This window comes from Pristis pectinata, chromosome 7 (assembly GCF_009764475.1).
Source record: "Pristis pectinata isolate sPriPec2 chromosome 7, sPriPec2.1.pri, whole genome shotgun sequence".
Classification (NCBI taxonomy): Eukaryota; Metazoa; Chordata; class Chondrichthyes; order Rhinopristiformes; family Pristidae; genus Pristis; species Pristis pectinata.
The window spans coordinates 27,382,240-27,402,538 of record NC_067411.1 but is presented as its reverse complement, the minus strand read 5'-3'; the positions used below and the strand labels follow the sequence as shown (position 1 = coordinate 27,402,538).

Below are 20,299 nucleotides of genomic sequence, written 5' to 3'. Positions count from 1 at the left end.
AAAATTTCTGTTACTGTGAATAGTTAAGTGGGTAGAAGATGAACTGATCTCCAAAAGTCATAAAGTTAAAGATGAAACATTCTTTTCAACATTTTAAGCAAGATTAGTGTATTATTTATGTTTTGTACAATTTTAGAGTGAAAAAGGAAAGGAGCACCATGCAAAAGTTTGGGCACCCCAAGAGATTTGAGCTCTCAGATAACTTTTACCAAGGTCTCAGACCTTCATTAGCATGTTAGGGCTATGGCTTGTTCACAGTCATCATTAGGAAAGGCCAGGTGATGCAAATTTCAAAGCTTTATAAATACCCTGACTCCTCAAACCTTGTCCTAACAATCAGCAGCCATGGGCTCCTCTAAGTGGCTGCCTAGCACTCTGAAAATTAAAATAAATGATGCCCACAAAGCAGGAGAAGGCTATAAGAAGATAGCAAAGCGTTTTCAGGTAGCCATTTCCTCAGTTCGTAATGTAATTAAGAAATGGCAGTTAACAGGAGGAGGTCAAGTTGAGGTCTGGAAGACCAAGAAAACTTTCCGAGAGAACTGCTTGTAGGATTGCTAGAAAGGCAAATCAAAACCCCCTTTTGACTGCAAAAGACCTTCAGGAAGATTTAGCAGACTCTGGAGTGGTGGTGCACTGTTCTACTGTGCAGCGACACCTGCACAAATAGGACCTTCATGGAAGAGTCATCAGAAGAAAACCTTTCCTGCGTCCTCACCACAAAATTCAGTGTCAGCAGTTTGCAAAGGAACATCTAAACAAGCCTGATGCATTTTGGAAACAAGTCCTGTGGATTGATGAAGTTAAAGTAGAACTTTTTGGCTGCAATGAGCAAAGGTATGTTTGGAGAAAAAAGGGTGCAGCATTTCATGAAAAGAACACCTCTCCAACTGTTAAGCACAGGGGTGGATCGATCATGCTTTGGGATTGTCTTGCAGCCAGTGGCATGGGGAACATTTCACTGGTAGAGGGAAGAACGAATTCAATTAAATACCAGCAAATTCTGGAAGCAAACATCACACCATCTGTAAAAAAGCTAAAGATGAAAAGAGGATGACTTCTACAACAGGATAACGATCCTAAACACACCTCAAAATCCACAATGGACTACCTGAAGAGGCACAAGCTGAAGGTTTTGCCATGGCCCTCACAGTCCCCCAACCTAAACATCATTGAAAATCTGTGGATAGACCTCAAAAGAGCAGTGCATGCAAGACGGCCCAAGAATCTCACAGAACTGGAAGCCTTTTGCAAGGAAGAATAGGTGAAAATCCCCCAAACAAGAACTGAAAGACTCTTAGCTGGCTGCAGAAAGCGTTTACAGGCTGTGATACTTGCCAAAGGGGATGTTACTAAGCACTGATCATACAGGGTGCCCAAACTTTTGCTTTGGGCCCTTTTCCTTTTTTGTTATTTTGAAACTGTAAAAGATGGAAATAAAAAAGTAATCGTGCTTAAAATATTAAAGAAATGTGTCATCTTTAACTTTGCCTTTTGGAAATCAGGTCATCTTTTATTCGCTTAGCTATTCACAGTAACAGAAATTTTGACCAGGGGTGCCCAAACTTTTACATGCCACTCTATGGAGTATTGTCGGATGTGATGGTTGGTGGAAAAATGAATAAGGCGTAGACTGAATAATGAGTCTAGAAATTGCTTTAATACCTGCTAATGGCATTGTGGGTCAGCCTAACACCATTTGTGAAAGTCCCATGGAGATTAAGAACTTCATTTGTGAGGTTCACAAAAAAGTGTTACTGGGTTTCCCCGTGTGATTTCATGCAAATGTTCGTCTATTGATCAGTTCACAAAGCTGCTGGCATTTAGCACAGCAGCTGTGATCCCTACTGGCAGCACGTAAAGGGACATAACACAATGTAAGCAGCACTCTTTCCAGCTACTAACAGGGGGATGTAATAATGATGGAGGGAGTGTGGCAGGGATTTGGCCATAAGCGAGGCTGGTGAAGAACTGTGCCCACAGGGGCATATCCTTTATGGAAAAGATCCATGAAGGCCCTTACAGCCAGGTGCTCCTAGCAGGAGCTTGCCAGGGATGTCTCAATAGGGGGTAATACTACATGAGTGCTGTCTCTATGAAAGCCTGCAGTGTGGACAGATGCCCATTCCCTACTGCCTGCACTTGGTAGTGGAAGTAAAAGAAGATGAAGTCTCCTCACATTGAGTATGAAGTTTGACTGCTGACCCTAATGTGAGACATAAGGTAGATCAGCAGCAGCAACCTCAAAAGATCCTGAGGCTAGAAAGCTGCGTGACGATGTCGCCGTCTTCTACTTGGACCCAAGGTCAGTTCGCAGATTGATCAATATCTGCGACCAGTTTGAGTTGGCATCAGGGGCCAGAGTTAACCGCACGAAGAGCGAGGCCATGCTCTTCGGCAACTGGCCCGACTGATTCAACATCCCCTTCACTGTCAGGTCTGACTACCTGAAGGTGCTGGGGATCTGGTTCAGAGGAGCTGGGGCGTGCAACAAAAATTGGTGGGAATGGATTGGGAAGGTGAAGCAGAGACTGGGACAGTGGGAACAGCACTCCCTCTCAATAACTGGGAAGAACTTGGTCATCAGGTGTGAGGCGCTCTCAGGGCTGCTATACTTGGTGCAGGTGTGGCCTGTTCCTCGCTCCTCTGGCTTGAAAATCATCCTTGCCGTCTTCCAGTTCATCTGGGGATCCAAGATGGAGCGGGTCTGACGGGTCGCCATGCACAAGTTCCTGGACGATGGGGCCAAAAGAGTCCCTAATGTCGCCCTCATCCTGATGACCACCTTCGTCTGTGGCTGCATCAGGCTGTGTGTGGAACCAAAGTACCTAGGCACCAAGTGTCACTACATGCTGAGGTTCTACCTGTCCCTGGTGTGGCGAAGGATGGGCCTGGCCCCGTTGCCGCGCAACGCCCCAGTCAGCTGGACGTTGCCACACTACCTGTCCTTCGTGGGAAAACTTCTTCCAGACCAACACCTTTGACCACAAGTCCATCAGGCAGTGGTCAGCACGGAACATCCTGCAGACACTGCAGGAGAAGGACTTGACGGAGACTGTGGGGTGGTTCCCTGAGTAGACTGTCCAGACCATCTGGCAGAATGCCTCATCGCCAGAACTCACCAATGAGCACCAAGATCTTACTTGGCTGGCAGTGAGAGGGGCCCTCCCAGTCAGATCCTTCCTGCATGGTCAGAACATCACTCCCAGCGCACGCTGCCCCCGGGAGGACTGCGCTGGGGACGAGACAGTTGCCCACTTCTTTGCAGGCTGTGGGTTTGCAAGGAGGGTGTGGAGAAAGATGCAAGCGTCTTTGTCACGGTTCATCTCCAGCAGCTGCGTAACAGGATTCTCTGATCTACGGGCTGTTCCTGGGGACACACACACAGACGGACATCAACTGCTGCTGGAAGGTCATCAACTCGGTGAAAGGTGCCCTTTGGTCTGCTTGAAACTTGTTGGTCTTCCAGCACTGCGAGATGTCCGTAGGGGAATGCTGCCGACTGGCACATTCCAGGCTGCAGGAGTTCGTGCTGAGGGACGCACTGAAGCTGGGTGCAGCACAAGAATGTAAAGGCTTGCACTGTTGTATTATTGTATATAGTTTGTCTTTTATTATGAATAAAGTTTATTTTGAATAAAAATAAGTGACTGTGACTTCTATGGAGAAAGCAGTCCACACGTGTGAGGTTGTATTTGAGGTAGCAGATCGCGGTGAGGACAAAGATTGCAATGTGACTGTTGTCCCTTTGCAAGTGGCATGATTTTGGAGGAAAGGGGATTAGTAAAGCTAATTGTTAATTTGAATAAATAAGAACTATAAATTTTCAGCCTAGTCACACCTGGGACAAATTTAGCATGTAGTATTACAGTTGATGCCATTCAAGGCAGCTTTGTGCTGGAAGTATGTGCTGTGGCAAAGGAAAATCCCTCCAAAACATCAGGAGTCAAATTTTCTGCTGGTGCTAAAACACCCAGAAATAGGGGCAATGTCACTACTCTGAGCAATGCTGACTTTCTTTTCTTCCCTTGTCACTGCAAAAAAAATACCCCACCTCCCACCCAACTGTGAAGCATCCTGTTTGTTGGAATGTTGTGAAGGAATTCCTTGGCCGTAATCTGTTTGCATACTGGAGTAGGCTCAGGGCTGTGTGGCTTACGACTCTTATTTCTTATATTCATGTGGATCAAAATCCTCAGTTAAGCAAATATTTTTCTTTGTATATCTTTGTATTCAGTGGAACAAGTTGTGCAGGGCAGAGTATGGTTTCATCCTCATTGGTATTGGTTTATTATTGTCACTTGTACCAAGGTACGGTGAAAAACTTGTCTTGCATACTGTTCGTAGAGATCAATTCATTACACAGTGCATTGAGGTAGTACAGGGTAGGAACAATAACAGAATACAGAGTAAAGTGTCACAGCTACAGGGAAGTGCATTGCAGGTAGACAATAAGGTGCAAGGTCATAACAAGGTAGATTGCAAGGTCAGGAGTATTGTCACATACATTAATATGTGTTTCCATTTGGGAACCTACTGGTGCAACACGGACACAAACATTATACATTCTGCTCTCTAAATGTAATTTCCTTCAATTCTTGATTAGGATGCAGAGTCTGGATGATGCTTCCTGTTTGAGCCAAATGTCAAGGTATAGGTGTGATAATAGGAAGTAACTGTCAACAACAGGATATTCATATTAGACTCTAAACTCAATGGCTAGGATTTGCCAGCCACCTCGCATCCAGCTGCTGATGTTTACCAGCAACATTTCAGGACCAACCACACAAATATAGAAACCTCAAACTTACCAGCCAAGCTCTGCATGTTGAACAGAGGAGCAGGAACCTGTTGAGATTCCTCAGCACTTAACAATTGTGTGACCCAGGTATGTTGTTTGAGGCTGTACCATTGCTCAGGACCTTGCTGCTTGGCTCCAGGACTGTTTCAACCAACTACAGGATGTCTATGTTAACATAAACTAGATATTCCTTCGGATCTGGAAATTAAGCCATTTGTGCTTCAACAGTTCTGTCTCTTAGTGAGTCATTGTATTCCTGGAACTATATATTGTTAGAATAAGAACCCAGGTTATGAGCTTGTAGGTGCAAATTCTGATTCACCTCTTACTGGAGAATGAATTAGCATTTGACATTTGGAAGGCATCATCAATTGTAAATCCAGACATGACCTTATAAAAACTTGACAGACAAGTTATTCCAGATTCCAACAGTAATTATACTCTTTAGGCATTGTTTTAACTTCATTTTAAAAAAGCTACCCAAAAATATGGTTGTATCTTTTTGGATTGGGTTGGAAAATCTTGATCTTGAGCTTCATTTGCAGCAAGGAAGTTAGAGTCTGACTGCGGTGGGTCAGGGAGTAACATCTATGCCAGTTTAGTGTGCAGAGCCCCAGCAGCAATAATCTTTTGCACATAAGGTCCAAGCCATTGTATGTGTAATGGAAAGGCATTATGTTCACAAACTTGTGGGAGACGAAAGTAGAAAGTTCATAGATTGCAGTGCTCAAGGATAGGTAGGGTTGGGATAAGGCTCTGGAATTTGAGGGTGAGGAGATCTTGGAATTAGAGATGTGACCAGGTAGTGGGGGTGGGATTGGAGCTTTGATTGGCCAGCAGTTCACTTAGGAGGGAAAGACTTATGGGGAGTGGTCTGAGACTACACTAGCAGTGAGTGGAAAGAGTATGCTTTTTTTAAAAGTCTTCTGCCGAGTGAAGAATGACATCTTGGGGGTAAGGCTTGCCTCCTTTTCTGCACAAGTCTCAGGACTGCAAATTACACTACTGAGTCTGTTGTATACAGCTTAATATCACTTATGCATTCCTGAGAGCAACCATCTGGAATGCATGCCATCTGTGTGGAGGATCTGGAAAAAAAAAATTTGGAAACTACAAAACCCACACAGGTTTTAAACTCAATTCCTCATAGAACTTATGGAAATAACTTATAGTCTCTTGTGTCATAAATCATTGACTTGGCTTGTAAGGTGAATGCATTAACCTTGTTTGACCAGGCTGGATACGGCAGTTTCTCTTAAAGTGCCAGCCTTGGATTGAAAACCTGGACCAAGGTAAACTGCAGCACTTTCAAATAAATTCACTAACATATGCGAATGTCTTTCTTCCTTTCCCACTACGTTTGACTTCCTACAAAAGTCCCTCCAAGTCTGCATTTATGCCCAGACACCAGTTTGCATTCTTTTGATTTTTGTTTAAGTTTTTCACAGTGATTTGAAATATTTTTTTTTGCAGATGCTAAAAAACGAGTCAAAGCAGAAAATCCTGTTGTAGAAATGGATGGAGATGAAATGACCAGAGTGATTTGGAGTTTCGTTAAAGAAAAGGTAACGTGATGGATTAAATTGAATGAATATGGCCTTTGTATTTAGTGGCATTCTCTTTTCTAAGTGGGTTCAATCTATCCTTGCTTCATTTAATACTTTTTCATCTAACTTGCTAACAATAATAGAAAATCAGTAGACCTCTAAATTGAAAAAACATCTCTTTTTCAATACAATATCATTTCTTTCTTGTAGAAACCAGCAGCATTGTCAAAAGTTAACCCATACAATCAATTATTATCCAGTTAATTGTAACCATGTAATTATCCTTTACAGGCCAAAAGTTATGAACCATTTGTTGATTTGAGTTGAGAATCTCTTGAAATAAAATTAGAAGCAAATAGTGCTTTGTTTTTTTTAGTTTCAGATCATACAGATATTTTTAATTATTTCATAATGTCTATCTTGATGTAAGAGCTTACCAATGATCTGAAGCCTTTATTTTGTTAAAAGTTGCAGAATTTCAAATGTTCACATTAAATTATCATTTGTTGTGTTTTGCCCATCTTATGCATGCCGTCATTCCCGAGCAGTCTTGGAATCGGTTTCCACGTTAGTTGGTGCCTAGCAGATGGATCAAGGTTTCAGATGTTAATCTGGACCAAAGTCATCAATTTAGGGTAGGGGGGATGGGGTTTAGGGGTTTTAGAACCAATGTCTGGCACACTTAATATACCACTACCCTACCACATTCTAATCTGGTACTGTTTCTCTAACATGTATTCACTGCTTCCTACCCTCCAGTTAATTTCTTATCCACTTCAAGGCTGTACTTTGAATCCCCATCACTTTGAACTTATTGTCTTGCACATAGTACTTTGATAAATTAATTTTTAGCTGTAGAGCAACCACATTCCCTGGAGATGATATAGTCTTTACAAAATCATTTAAATTGACAAGATTGTTCCCTTCTGCACCCTAAGCTAAAACAAAATGCACAATAGGTCGGGCAGCAGATGTGAATGGAAAAAACTGATTTGTATTTCTGGTGCTTATGTCATTGAAACTGATGAAAAGTTCCAGAGTTAAAATGTGTGGCACTGACTTCTCTTTACAGTCTGACCTGTACATTTCCAATATTTTCAGTTTGTTGTTCCTTCTTCAGATTCCTCATTAGTTGTCCCCCCGCCCTTTATTCTTATAATCAACAAAGTAAAAAAGGCATTACACAGGAACACAAGAAAAACTGAGCAGAAGTAGGCCATCTGGCCTCTCAAACCTGGCCTGCCATTAAGTAAGATCATGGCTGATCTATCCCAGGCCTCAACTCCTCATAGCCCTCAATTCCCCAATCTTTCAAAAAATGTATCTACTTCCACCTTAAGTACTTCTAATGATCTGACCTCCTCAGTCCTCTGGGATAGAGAATTCCAGATATTTGCTATCCTCTGCAAAAAGAAATGTCTATGTACCTCCGCCTGAAGTGATCAGCCCCTTGTAACTATATCACCTTGTTTGAGACCCTCCCACTAGTAAAAACAGAATCAGAATCAGGTTATTATCACTGATGTATGTTGTGAAATTTGTTGTTTTGTGGCAGCAGTACAGGGCAACACACAAAATGTGGCCTCTCTCCGGTGCTTTCCTTACATCTTAACATCTCAACATTGCCCCCTCATATGTTTCACAACCGCTTCCCACCACCGCCCCCACCCCCCCACCAAAAGGAATACAGACCCAAACTGTCTACTCTCTCTTGACAGGACAGCCCGCTCATCCCAGGAATTAGCCTGGTGAATCTCCATCTACTGCCTCCAATGCTCTGTAACCTTTTTTGAGTAAGGGGACCAAAGTTGTGCCCAGCACTACAGTTATAGTCTCACCACCACCCTGTACAATTCTAACAAAACCTCCCTACTTATAAACTCCAAGGCCTTTACAATAAAAGCCAAAATGTTGTTTGCCATCTTTACTACTTGTTGGACCTGCCTGCTAACTTTTTGTGATTAGAGTGTTTACATCTAAATTATGTTAGAGTATTAGCAAATTCATGTATCCATATTTATCACAATGTGGGAACATTTCAGTTGGCGTGCATATAACAAACACTCTTATCTGTAAGTCACTGAAACAATGCTGTCTAACTATTGAGTTTGCTGAACTGCAGTTGGATGGTGTAGAAAAGGTAAATAATTTCTTGTGTAAATGATGCATGATGACCTCAAATTGATGACCTTAGTGCAAATTTTAGATTTTTCAGTCCAAAATACAAAGTACAGGATTAATAGACTGGAAAACTGAGTTTGTCTCACAGTCGGTAAATTTCAACTTGAACCACAGACCATAACACAACTCGAAAGTACTGTATTACCTTTCAGTCTTGGAATCCAAGAGAATGTGTCTGGAGAAGCCAAACTACTTTCCTGCACTTTTTATTCATTGCCGTTTGTGTTTTTTCTCTCTTGTTACCTCATTATGTGCAAATATTTGTCTGTCTCTTTCTATACTGTTTTTATAATCCCTGTGGCTATGTTTTTCATTAAAGTTTGTAAAGGAAACTTTAAAGGAAAACATTACTTATCTGCATTATTTCTGACAAGATATCTTAGTAATTACCTTTTTTGTAGCTAAGGCAATTATGAATAGGAGTTCCTTTAATTGATTTTTATACCTAATCTGTGAACCATGGCACTTGAAAGACAGTACGTTGGCAGGACAGTGAGTAAAATAATAACGGCACTTGTGAGAACCTATTTGAAAACGTATCACTTGCATTTCTAATTTAAGTTGTGCAATTCCAATACTTTCGCCTCTTTCCCCTGCCCTCCCCCCCACCCCATCAACCTGAACTGGGAGGGAGGAGGAGAGAGATGGCTTGCTACTTGCTCTTTGAGTTCTCCTGCTATGTCTTATCAATCAATCAGGATATGGTCCTTGCACCAGGTAATCTGTGTCTTTCATTTTAAGGTCTAAGTGAATAGCCTTCCATGTTATTGAAATAAATAATCCATATTTGAGTAAAAAACTGCACTTTTCTGAAAATAATTCAGAACAGATTATGGTAAAGTAAGCCACAAGCTCTGCATTATTCTAAATTATCCTCTTTCCCTGCTTCTCTTTGGAGAAACGTATTCTTGGATCATGGAAGCCACTAATGAGGCCAGCGTTTGTTGCCCACATTTAATTGCCTATGAACTACCTGTCTTGCTACATCATTTAGAGGGTAGGTGAACCATATTGGCCATTTTTTTAAAACTCTGTAATGGTGACACATGTGAGTACCTTTCAGAAGGGACTGCCCCACTGATTTTGCATCTTTCAAGAAGGACATTGAAAATTTCCTGCCCAAGTAGCTCATATCAGGGGGTAAGGGAAATGAAGATGGAAAATATTTTGTTCAAACTTTCTTCCAGTACTGGTAAGGCTTCAGAAGCAATTGATCAATCTAAAGTGTCGGGGAAAATCACATTGGGTGTGCCCAGCAGTTCTGTTTGGAACAACCACTGTTCAGCCATTCAACCTGCAATAAATGTCGGACTTGTAATCTGAAAGCCCATTAGTTTCAACTTGGGTTGGGAGATAAATAAATTTAAATTTTTTAAATTTAAATTTTATTTACTGTGTGGTAATAGGCCCTTCCGGCCCGACGAGTCCTCGCCGCCCATTTTAAACCCAAATTAACCTACCCATACGTCTTTGCAATGTGGGAGGAAACCAGAGCACCCGGAGGAAACCCACGCAGACACACGGGAGAACATACAAACTCCTTACAGACAGCAACGGGAATCGAACCCCCGATCGCTGGCACTGTAATAGCGTCGTGCTAACCGCTATCTTTAAAGGGGAGGGAGAATTCTTTTTAATTAAAATTTTTGTTATAATATTTCAACTTCTGTCATTTTTATATCTTTCTGAATGTTGGAGACATTTTAAAAACTTCTAAGCTCTAATAAATTTCTGTAATACTGTTAAATGGAGTTTACATGGAAGATTCATGATAGCATATTGGAGGTCATGTGAGATGCCCACCAAATCCATCTTCTTGGTTACAGCAAATAACTTGGAAAAAATGGACCACTTTCCATTTCTTCTTGAAAAAGGCAGTCATTGATGGTGAAATTTGCCAGTGCACAGGCACAGCCTGAGAGCATCTAAGGAAAAGGCCAACACCTCAAATGTGACCAGAAGCACACGGTTTACCTGGCAGCAGTGATTCCTACCCTCCTGTAGCTTCCAAGACAGGAACTGCCAACACACTCCGTGGTAGAATCAGTTTCCATAAAATCCTCCGAATCCACTGGCACAATAATCCAGGATCAGCATTCTCTCCCAGGCCAATATTCCCTAGCATTGAGGCTCTAATTGCACTAAGGTAATTCTGATGGGCAGTCCACACCATTCACATACAAAACCCAAGGCTCCTGAAACAAATCTCTGGCACTATGTGAGATTACCAGAAAGACAGAAAAAAAGATTCAACAATGTACTCAAACCTCTTGGGCAAAAAGTGTAACATTCTCACTGACCTTTGGAAAATCCCAACATCATAACCACTCAAAATGAAGAGGGAGCATCTGGGACAGTGTGGGGAATCTCAACAATACTCGGCAAGTGAAGATAATTCAAGCACCAACTAGAAGAACAGGTTTTCTGAAATTGCTGAATTGGATGTTGGGTCCTGGAGTCTGTAATATTTCTTGTCGGAAGATGAACTGTTCCTAGAGTTTACGCTGGGCCAGTGTAAGAGCTCAAAAAGGGAGGTTGGGTTACTTACCACTTTGCAGAGCACCTCCTCCATTTAATCTACTAGGGTGTCCCGAGCTTCCAGTTGCCTGTCACTTTAAAGACACGAGACTGCAAATGCTGGAATCTGGAGCAACAAACACTGCTGGAAGAACCAATCAGGAGTCCTGATGCAGGGTTTCAACCTGAAACGTCGACAGTTCCTTTCCTCCCACAGACGCTGCTTGACCTGCTGAGTTCTCCCAGCAGATTGTTTGTTGCTGCCTGTCACTTTAATTCTCCGTCGCATTCCCACACTGATCTTCTTGCAACTGTCTCAGCAACTGCACTGTTCTGTATCTCTCAGTTCCACCGATATTTTCCCTCACTCCTCTGTCATCATTCATCTCTTTATACTTGCACCTGTCCAGTCAGATCATTTGCAATCAACACGCCTTCGCTGCTGGCACCACCATTTATATTACACTCTGTCTCCTATTGCAGACATCCCCTTTGTTTTCTCCACCTTTCTCCCTCCTGTGCAACTTAAAACATGCTCGTTTTATTTGTCTGCTTCAGCCAAAAATCTCAGTTATCAAACTGGACAAAAAATACATTTCAAAAGAGGTATGGTAATTGTGATTCAACCTGTAAATCTGCTGCTTAGGCACCTCCACAGAGTCAAGGATTAAAGGCCATCAACTTGAAATATTAGATCTGTTACTGTCTCTAGATGCTGTCTGATCTGAGTATTTTGAGCCTAGCGTCCCTCTAGGAGCATGCAGAAGCCAAACCAAATTGGTGGGAAGAGCACACTGCTTCACAGACTTCCTATCCGTCCATCCCATCAATCATATTTTGCCCCATCTGTGGCAGAATCTGCAGATCCCACATTGGCCTCACCATTGATTTCTGAACCTACAGAACTAGAGTGGAATCAGAATCAGGCTTTCATCCTTGACTCCAAGGTGCAGCCTAAGAAGAAAGAGAAAATTGGTAAATTGGTTTATTATTGGTACATGTACTGAGGTACAGTGAAAAACTTGTCTTGCATACTGTCCATATAGATCATTTCATTACAACAGTGCATTTGAGGTAATACAAGGTAAAACAATAACAGAATGCAGAATAAAGTGTTACAGTTACAGAAAGTGAAGTACAGATAGACAATAAGGTGCAAGGGCATAACGAGGTAGACAGTGAGGTCAAGAGACCATCTTATCGTACCAGGGGACCATTCAGTCTTATAACAGCAGGATAGAAGCTCTCCTTGAGCCTGTTGACATTGAGGGAAAGGTTGTTGTCATGACATCATGTCACTATACTCTCTATCTTCTTCCTGAACTCTGACTCATCATTATTTGAGATACAGCCCACTACAGTGGTATCATCTGCAAACTTGTAGATGGAGTTAGAGCAGAATCTGGCCACGCAATCATGAGTGTATATGGAGCAGAGTAGGGGTCTGAGGACGCAGCCTTGTGGGGCACCAGTATTGAGAATAATCATTGCGGAGGTGTTGCTGCCTATCCTCACTGATTACAGTTTGTTGACCAGGAAATCAAGGATCCAGTTACAAAGGGAGGTGTTGATTCCCAGGTCTAGGAGTTGGGAGATGAGTTTTCTTGGAACTTATAGTATTGAAGACGGACCTGTAGTCAATAAACAATAGTCTAATGTAGGTGTCTTTACTGTCCAGATACTCCAAAGATGAGTGTAGGGCCAGGGAGATGGTGTCCACTGTAGACCTGTTTTGGCAGTAGGCAAATTGCAGTGGGTCAAGGTTGTCTGGGAGGCTGGAGTTAATGTGTGCCATGACCAGGCTTTCAAAGCACTTCATGATGGTGGATGTCAGAGCCATTGGGTGGTAGTCATTAAGGCACATTACCTTGTTTTTCTTAGGTACCAGGATGATAGTGGTCTTCTTAAAGCAGGTGGGTGTAGTGTGAAAGGTCATGTGACATCGAGTACTGGTCAAAAGCGACACCACTATCAATCAAGGTCTGGCTCCACCCACTCATTAGCACACACTCTTGACCATTGGTTCCCATGCACACCTTTTGTACCTGGCCATGATCTATTGGACCTGTTGAATTACCTGAGCTAGCTCCACCCATCTCTCCAACACTATAAAGAATGCCACATGTGCGTGGCTCTTTCTCTTTTCAATTGCAGCCGGAGTCGAAACCACGCCAAGGGACCACTGGTAAGAGTGTGCACTTCCACAGGGGTTTAGGAGCATCCTAAGTAGATTCCTGGTAGCGTAGAGCCGATGCTTGTCCGGAGTCAGGGGGGTTCAGGCACCGTATTGCATTTTCCCTGATCGTTTGTAACTAGTTCACTGTGTGTGTGTGTGAGTGTGCATCCGTTCCCGTTTATTCCGTTCCCATGTTTGTCTTTGTAAATAAACCCTTTTTTAAAATCCAAAGACTGTCCAGAGTCCTCTACCTTTGAGACCCCAAAGAACCTTTTCCCACAACAGTGGGAACCTCCCATTGAATCAGGGAGAGGTTAAAAATGTCTGCAAATATCCCTGGCAGTTGATCTGTGCAGGATCTAAGGATATGACCAGGGACACCATCTGAGCCAGGTGCTTTTCGTGGGTTCACTCTCCAGAAGACTGATCTTACGTCTGCAACGGTGACTGTGGGTTCAGGTGCATTGGAGGCTGTCAGGGGTTGGGGGGGGGGGGGTGGTGGTGACATTTCAATCCCCTTCTGTTCAAAATGTGCATGTGTTAAGGTTTACAGGTTGAATCATATGTGGAAGCTCTAAATGCACGTTATGTAGACATTGTTTAAGATCAGCCCAGAACAATTACAGTACCTCTTGAAATAGCTGAGATTTTTGGCTGAACCAGTCTTTTCATGGATGATGCTTTTATGTGGGTGATACAAATTTCAAGGCAACAAGCCAATCCTTTATGGATTCTGATGTCCTGACTTTCTGTGAGTTAATTAGCATTCATAGCCAAAGTATTGCGAATAATTGTGAGATCAGTTAATCTGGCCTGTTTCTTGTGTGAATTACCACTGCACCAGAAGTAATGTAATTATTTCAGAGGAATCTGGAAGATGGCATGTGATAGAAGCCCCGCCCAAGTTGTCAGATGCCGTGTAAAATATGGAAGTTCTTAAGTGCCAGAGTACTGAGCAGTATTACGATTGAAAATCTATTTGATGCATTTTGCCAAAGGTGGCAATGTGGCTGCTGAATCAAGTACAGACTTGCCATCATAGTACACAGACGTTAATAGTATGCTGTTGTTTACTTTACAGCTTATTCTGCCTAATGTTAACGTGGAGTTGAAATACTTTGATCTTGGTCTCCCCAGTCGAGATAAAACAGAGGACCAGGTGACCATTGAGTCTGCGTTGGCGACACAAAAATATGGAGTTGCAGTGAAGTGTGCCACCATTACACCAGATGAAGCCCGTGTGGAAGGTATGCAGTGGAGGGAATTGAATTATAAGCTAATTTGTAGACCATTGATTTCATTATCAGTATTAATTGCCCACTACATATAGTGGGCTATTGTTTTGTTGTCAAAATTCAAAATGTGCACATTCAATTTTTCTGTTTTCAAGATTGCTTTATCTGTTAGTCGGTGACATAATTATAGTGTGTATGTGGTGCTTATCCACTTGAATGTTTGGGACTTGTATGTGAACATGTAAGTTGCAAACCTTGCAGTTAAGTTCCTTGTATTATTCAAAAACCAAAAAAATGCTGGTGCTGGAAATTTGAGATAAAAATTTTAAAATGTTGCAAAATCTCAACAAGTTGGGTAGCATCTGCAGAGAGAAAAAATGTTAATGTTTCAACTCGATAATCCTACATCAGATCTGTTTCTCTCTCCATAGATCCTCCACCTATTTCTTTGTTATATTCCTCTGTGACTGTACATCCAGCTGGACAAAATGGCTGGGGCCTCAGTTTAATGTTTCATTGAAAGTCAACACCTCCCACAATGTAGCATTCCCTCAATATGCACTAAAGAATTAAGTTAAGATTGTAAATTTGTTGAATATCACTTTATGTGCAAAGTATTCTTATAATTTTTTTTAATAAAGCTGTGCATATTTAGTGTTAGTATTTGCACCAGTATACCCATTATAGTTTATAGTGAGGTGTGGTTTTATAAGCAAATAGGTAAAGTGCAGTCACAAGAAGATGAGGTTTGGGCTTTCTGATGGCTATTGACAGCTTTCTGTTCAAATATGGATGGTCTTCCTAGCATTCTCTAGTTGGTTAGTGAAATGATGGTATTAATGGTAAGGAGAACAGAATATAAAGATAGAATAAATACTGTAGAGGCAAGAGTGGCTTATATGACCTCTTGAATCCTGTGATGATGAAGAAACTTGCTGAGGTTCCCTAGCAATTCCTCTAAGAAATTGATTTTGGACTCTGTGCCAATTTAGAACTTGTTTGAGACCTCAGAAAAGAAAAATTTGCATTACATTTTTTTAAATTGTTTATGTTTTGCTGTTTTTAAAAATGTTAAATTTTATTTCCTTTTTTTTAGCATTCAGAAACATTCATAAAATGATAGACATCCAGAAGCATTGTCAAATCTGTCCAGGATATTCAGTCAGCAAAGAAGGAACAGGGATTTGCCATCTGTCAGAGGGTTTCAGAGGAGTTTTGTGATTGGAGTTTGTTCTAGCCCACTCTCGTCACATCAATTTGAGGCCCTGCCACAGCTTGGGGCTCAGTTCTTGGCTCTGGTACTATCCGGGCCAACAAGATAGTCTTCTGGACTCTATGAATGCAAGCCTGGGGGAACGAGGAACATAGGAAGTGAGTGCAGTCAGCAGGCCCAACTATTAGACCATTCTATGTACTCAAAAAGTGCTTGTAACCTTTATTGAAAATCATCTGTACTCAAGTGCCACCAGGTGGTGCAAATGTCACTGATTCAGAATCAAGAACCTGCTTTATGAAAGTGAACTTTATTTAATCTAGGATGTTTGATTTTCCATATGTAAGAAGATATAATTGAATCACGAGAGTCAAGAAAGGACTTAGGAATAAAAACAGGTAAAGCCTGAAATAGGTATATAAATTTAGATAAAATATTCATTTTAATAGAATTAATTCGGCCAATCAACAATATAGAGAGGGGTGACCAATTTGATAAGACCCTTTTCACATAGTTCAATAAAGTAAGAAAGTTTTCTTTAAATAAGTGTTTATAAATGTTAAGCCTAATCCTCTGACTGCATTATTTGGGATTGTAGGAGGAAAAGACATAATTTTGGAGACTTCTGATTTACATGTATTGGCCTTTATTTCTCTTATAGCCAGGAGGGCTGTGTTGCTTAAATGGAAGGAAGTTACTCCCCCTACTCATGTCCAATGGCTATGGTATGTTATGTCATACCTAAATTTAGAGAAGATCCATTGTTCAATTTCTGAATCTAATTTAGACTTTCAAACATTGTGGGGACCTTTTTTGAACTATTTTCAAAACCTTTGATTTGGTGGTTAAAGTACAAATATTGGCTGTTATTATTATCTGTTTAGGGTGTTTCTTTGTCCTTTTTTTAACCAAACAGCTTCGGTTTTGGTAGTGGGTTTAGATTTTTTTTATAATAAAATTATTCCAATCTAATTGTTATTAATTAACTATCTTTTTTGTTTTATCAATACGGGGTATTGTGATTTCAAGTATGATTTAACACAATGTATTTTGTAGTATTTTGTCTTTTTTCTGATTCATGTACCCTGTATTTTCTATGTGGAATTAATAAAAATATTGTAAAAAGAAAAGAATCGAGGACCTGCTATCTGTAAAAGTTTCAATGACTGCACTCATTACATTGACTTGGTAGAATAAAATATTGAGAGGAATAGATAGAGTAGACAGTCAGCGCCTCCTTCCCAGGGCACCAATGCTCAAGACAAGAGGTCATGGCTTTAAGGTTATGGGTGGGAGGTTCAGGGGAGATGTCAGAGGGAGGTTTTTCACCCAAAGAGTGGTTGGTGCATGGAATGCACTGCCTGGGGTGGTGGTGGAGGCAGATACATTGAAAAGGTTCAAGAGCTTGTTGGATAGGCATATGGAGGAATGTGAGATAGAGGGATATGCGGGAGGAAGGGGTTAGGTAGTGTGAAGGTGGTCTGATGGACGGCACGACACGGTGGGCCGAAGGGCCTCTTTTGTGCTGTATGGTTCGATGGTTCTATGGTTTACATTGTGAAAAACTAATGATGAAAACCCAACTGATAATTTTTCAGAGTTCGGACTGACACAAATGTGGAAAAGCCCAAATGGGACCATTCGAAATATTTTAGGTGGCACAGTTTTCAGAGAACCGATTATTTGCAAAAACATCCCACGACTTGTTCCTGGCTGGGTGAAACCAATCACAATAGGACGACATGCATATGGAGATCAGGTAAGACATTCCTGATGAGAGCTATTGAACGTGCACCAAGCTGGGTTAGGTGGCTGGGGCCTTTGGTGAATATCTTTTTCACAAAGAGACCACCACTTGCAAAGTAATACTTCCTCCAAGGAAGAGTTGGCCCAGATTATGAGCTTAATTCTCTAGTGGAGTTTAAGTAGAACTAAAAGCTTCATTGTTGAAGATCAGTTTATGTAAATGTGTTCTTGTATAAGTAGCTCCATGTATTCAGTGTTTTGCCTTTGCTCTAACATAACTACCTAGGTTTATAAACAAGTAGATGAAATAGCTGTCCTTCGTGGAAAAGTTCTTCCGGACCAACCCCTTGGACCATAAGTTCATCAGGAAGTGATCAGCACGGAACACCCTGCAGACACTGCAGGAGAAGGACTCGATGGACACCGTGGGGTGGTTCCCTGAGCAGACTGTCCAGACCATCTGACAGAATGCCTCATCGCCAGAACCCACCAACAAGCACCAAGACCTCGCTTGGCTGGCGGTGAGAGGGGCTCTCCCATTAAGATCCGTCCTGCACGGTTGGGGCATCACCCCCAGCGCACGCTGCCCCCGGGAGGACTGCGCCGGGGACGAGACGGTCGCCCACCTCTTTGCGGGCTGTGGGTTTGCGAGGAGGGTGTGGCGAAAGATGCAGGGGTCCTTGTCACGTTTCATCCCAAGCAGCAGCGTAACAGAGGATTCTCTGATCTACGGGCTGTTCCCGGGGACACACACAGAGACGGACATCAGCTGCTGCTGGAAGGTCATCAACTCGGTGAAAGACGCCCTTTGGTCTGCCAGAAAATTTCTGGTCTCCCAGCACTGCGAGGTGTCCGTAGGGTAATCCTGCTGACTGGCACATTCCAGGCTGCAGGAGTACGTGCTGAGGGACGCACTGAAGCTGGGTGCAGCCAGCGTGAGGGCTCGGTGGGGAAGGACGACAGTTTAGGGTTCTTCTGCCACTGGAGAGGGAGGGGCAGGGTCAGGCGAGGAAGCCGCTCAAATGTTGTAAAGATGGGATTGGGGTATCACCTCAGGGAGCCACACGTGTGGCATCGGTGCTGTGTTTTTTATATATAAAAAGGTAACACTAAGAATTGAACTGTACACGAATGTAAAGGTTTGAACAGTTTTTATTATTGTATATAGTTTCCTATATCATGAATAAAGTTTATTTTGTTAAAAAAAATGGCAGCCACAGAATACAGCTGTTAGCAAGACAAAGTGTGTGTGTGTGGGGGGGGGGGGGTCAGTTTTCTCTTAACTTGTCATTTTCTGTCACTCAGCAGCAGGAATTATTTAAGGAGTATACCGTAAGACTTTGAGTTCTCTGCCATTCGATAAGATTGTACTTAATCCTGGACCTCAAGTCCACTTAGTAGGTCTGTCTTGAACATACAGTAGTAAGTTCATCAAAGAAAGCCTGTGACCACTGGCATAGGTCAGTCATATTTTGTGTTCACCAGTGACATTGTCCAGTGGTGGGAAGGTGAAGCTTGAGTCCACGTTGACCGCAACCTACATTTTTATACCATTAATGCAGAAACACATTGTAAGGTCCCTTAGAGGCAGATTTAACTAATAGATCCTAAGGCAAAAAATTAAGAGGGATAGTGAAGAGGAGAATTTTAAAGATTACATTAGAAGTGAGATCTTTTGGGTTTGTTGTGGACCCGTTGGTTAGAATCGAGGCTTGCGTGCCATTGTGTAGCAGATGTACAATGGGGGTGAATTTCTGCAGACAAGCTAAATTTGAGGAGGATGCCCTACAGTCCTTAATGATTAATATAGAGCATAGAACAGTACAGCACAGTTCAGGGCCTTCAGCCCACAATGTTGTGCCGACCTATATAAACACCTACTCCCTGATCAATCTAACCCTTCCCTTCTACACAGCCCGTAACTCTCCATTTTTCTTTCTTCCATGTGCCTATCCAAGAGTCATTTAAATGTCCCTATTGTATCAGCCTCTACCACCACCCCTGGCAGTGCATTCCAGGCACCCACCACTCTCTGTGTAATGAACCTACCTCTGCCATCTCCCCTGAACGATCCCCCTCTGACCTTAAACTGATGTCCTCTGGTATTGGCCATTGCCACCCTGGGGAAAAGTGCTGGCTGTCCACTCTATCTATGCCCCTCGTAATCTTATGCATCTCTATCAAGTCACCTCTCATCCTGCGTCACTCCAAAGAGAAAACCCCTAGCTCGCTCAACCTTTCCTCGTAAAACATGTTCTCCAATCCAGACAGCATCCTGGTAAATTTCCTCTGCATCCTCTCTGAAGCTTCCGCATCCTTCCTATAATGAGGTGACCAGAACTGAACACAATACTCTAAGTGTGGTCTAATCAGAGTTTTATAGAGCTGCAGCATTACCTCGTGGCTCTTGAACTCAATACCCCAACTAAAGAAGGCCAGCACACCATACACCTTCTTAACCACCCTATCAACTTGTGTGGCAACTTTGAGGGATCTATGGACTTGGACCCCAAGATCCCTCCGTTTCTCCACACTGCTAAGAATCCTGCCATTAACCTTGTACTCTGCCTTCAAGTTTGTTCCTCCCAAAGTGTATCACTTCACAATTTTCCAGATTGAACTCTATCTGCCACTTCTCCTCCCAACTCTGCATCCTGTGTATATCCTGTTGTAACCTATGACAGCCTTCTACACTACCCTTAACACCTCCAACCTTTGTGTCATCTGCAAACTTATTAACCCGTCCCTTTACTTCCTCATCCAAGTCACATATAAAAATCACAAAGAGTAGGGGTCCCAGAACAGATCCCTGCGGAATACCACGAGTCACCAACCTCCACGAATACTCTCCATCTACTACCACTCTGCCTTCTGTTGGCAAGC

General features: G+C 42.3%; 1 protein-coding gene across 2 annotated transcripts in view; it reads left to right on the top strand.

The window, feature by feature from the left end:
• Window positions 1–20,299, top strand: part of LOC127572234 (isocitrate dehydrogenase [NADP], mitochondrial-like) — a 54,513-nt gene that overhangs the window by 8,973 nt on the left and 25,241 nt on the right. For both annotated transcript variants that reach the window (XM_052019186.1, XM_052019187.1), the window contains 3 exons: window positions 6,275–6,366; window positions 14,304–14,469; window positions 17,269–17,429. In XM_052019186.1, the coding sequence (XP_051875146.1) occupies window positions 6,275–6,366; window positions 14,304–14,469; window positions 17,269–17,429 (419 nt within the window). The remainder of the gene's footprint in view (window positions 1–6,274; window positions 6,367–14,303; window positions 14,470–17,268; window positions 17,430–20,299) is intronic.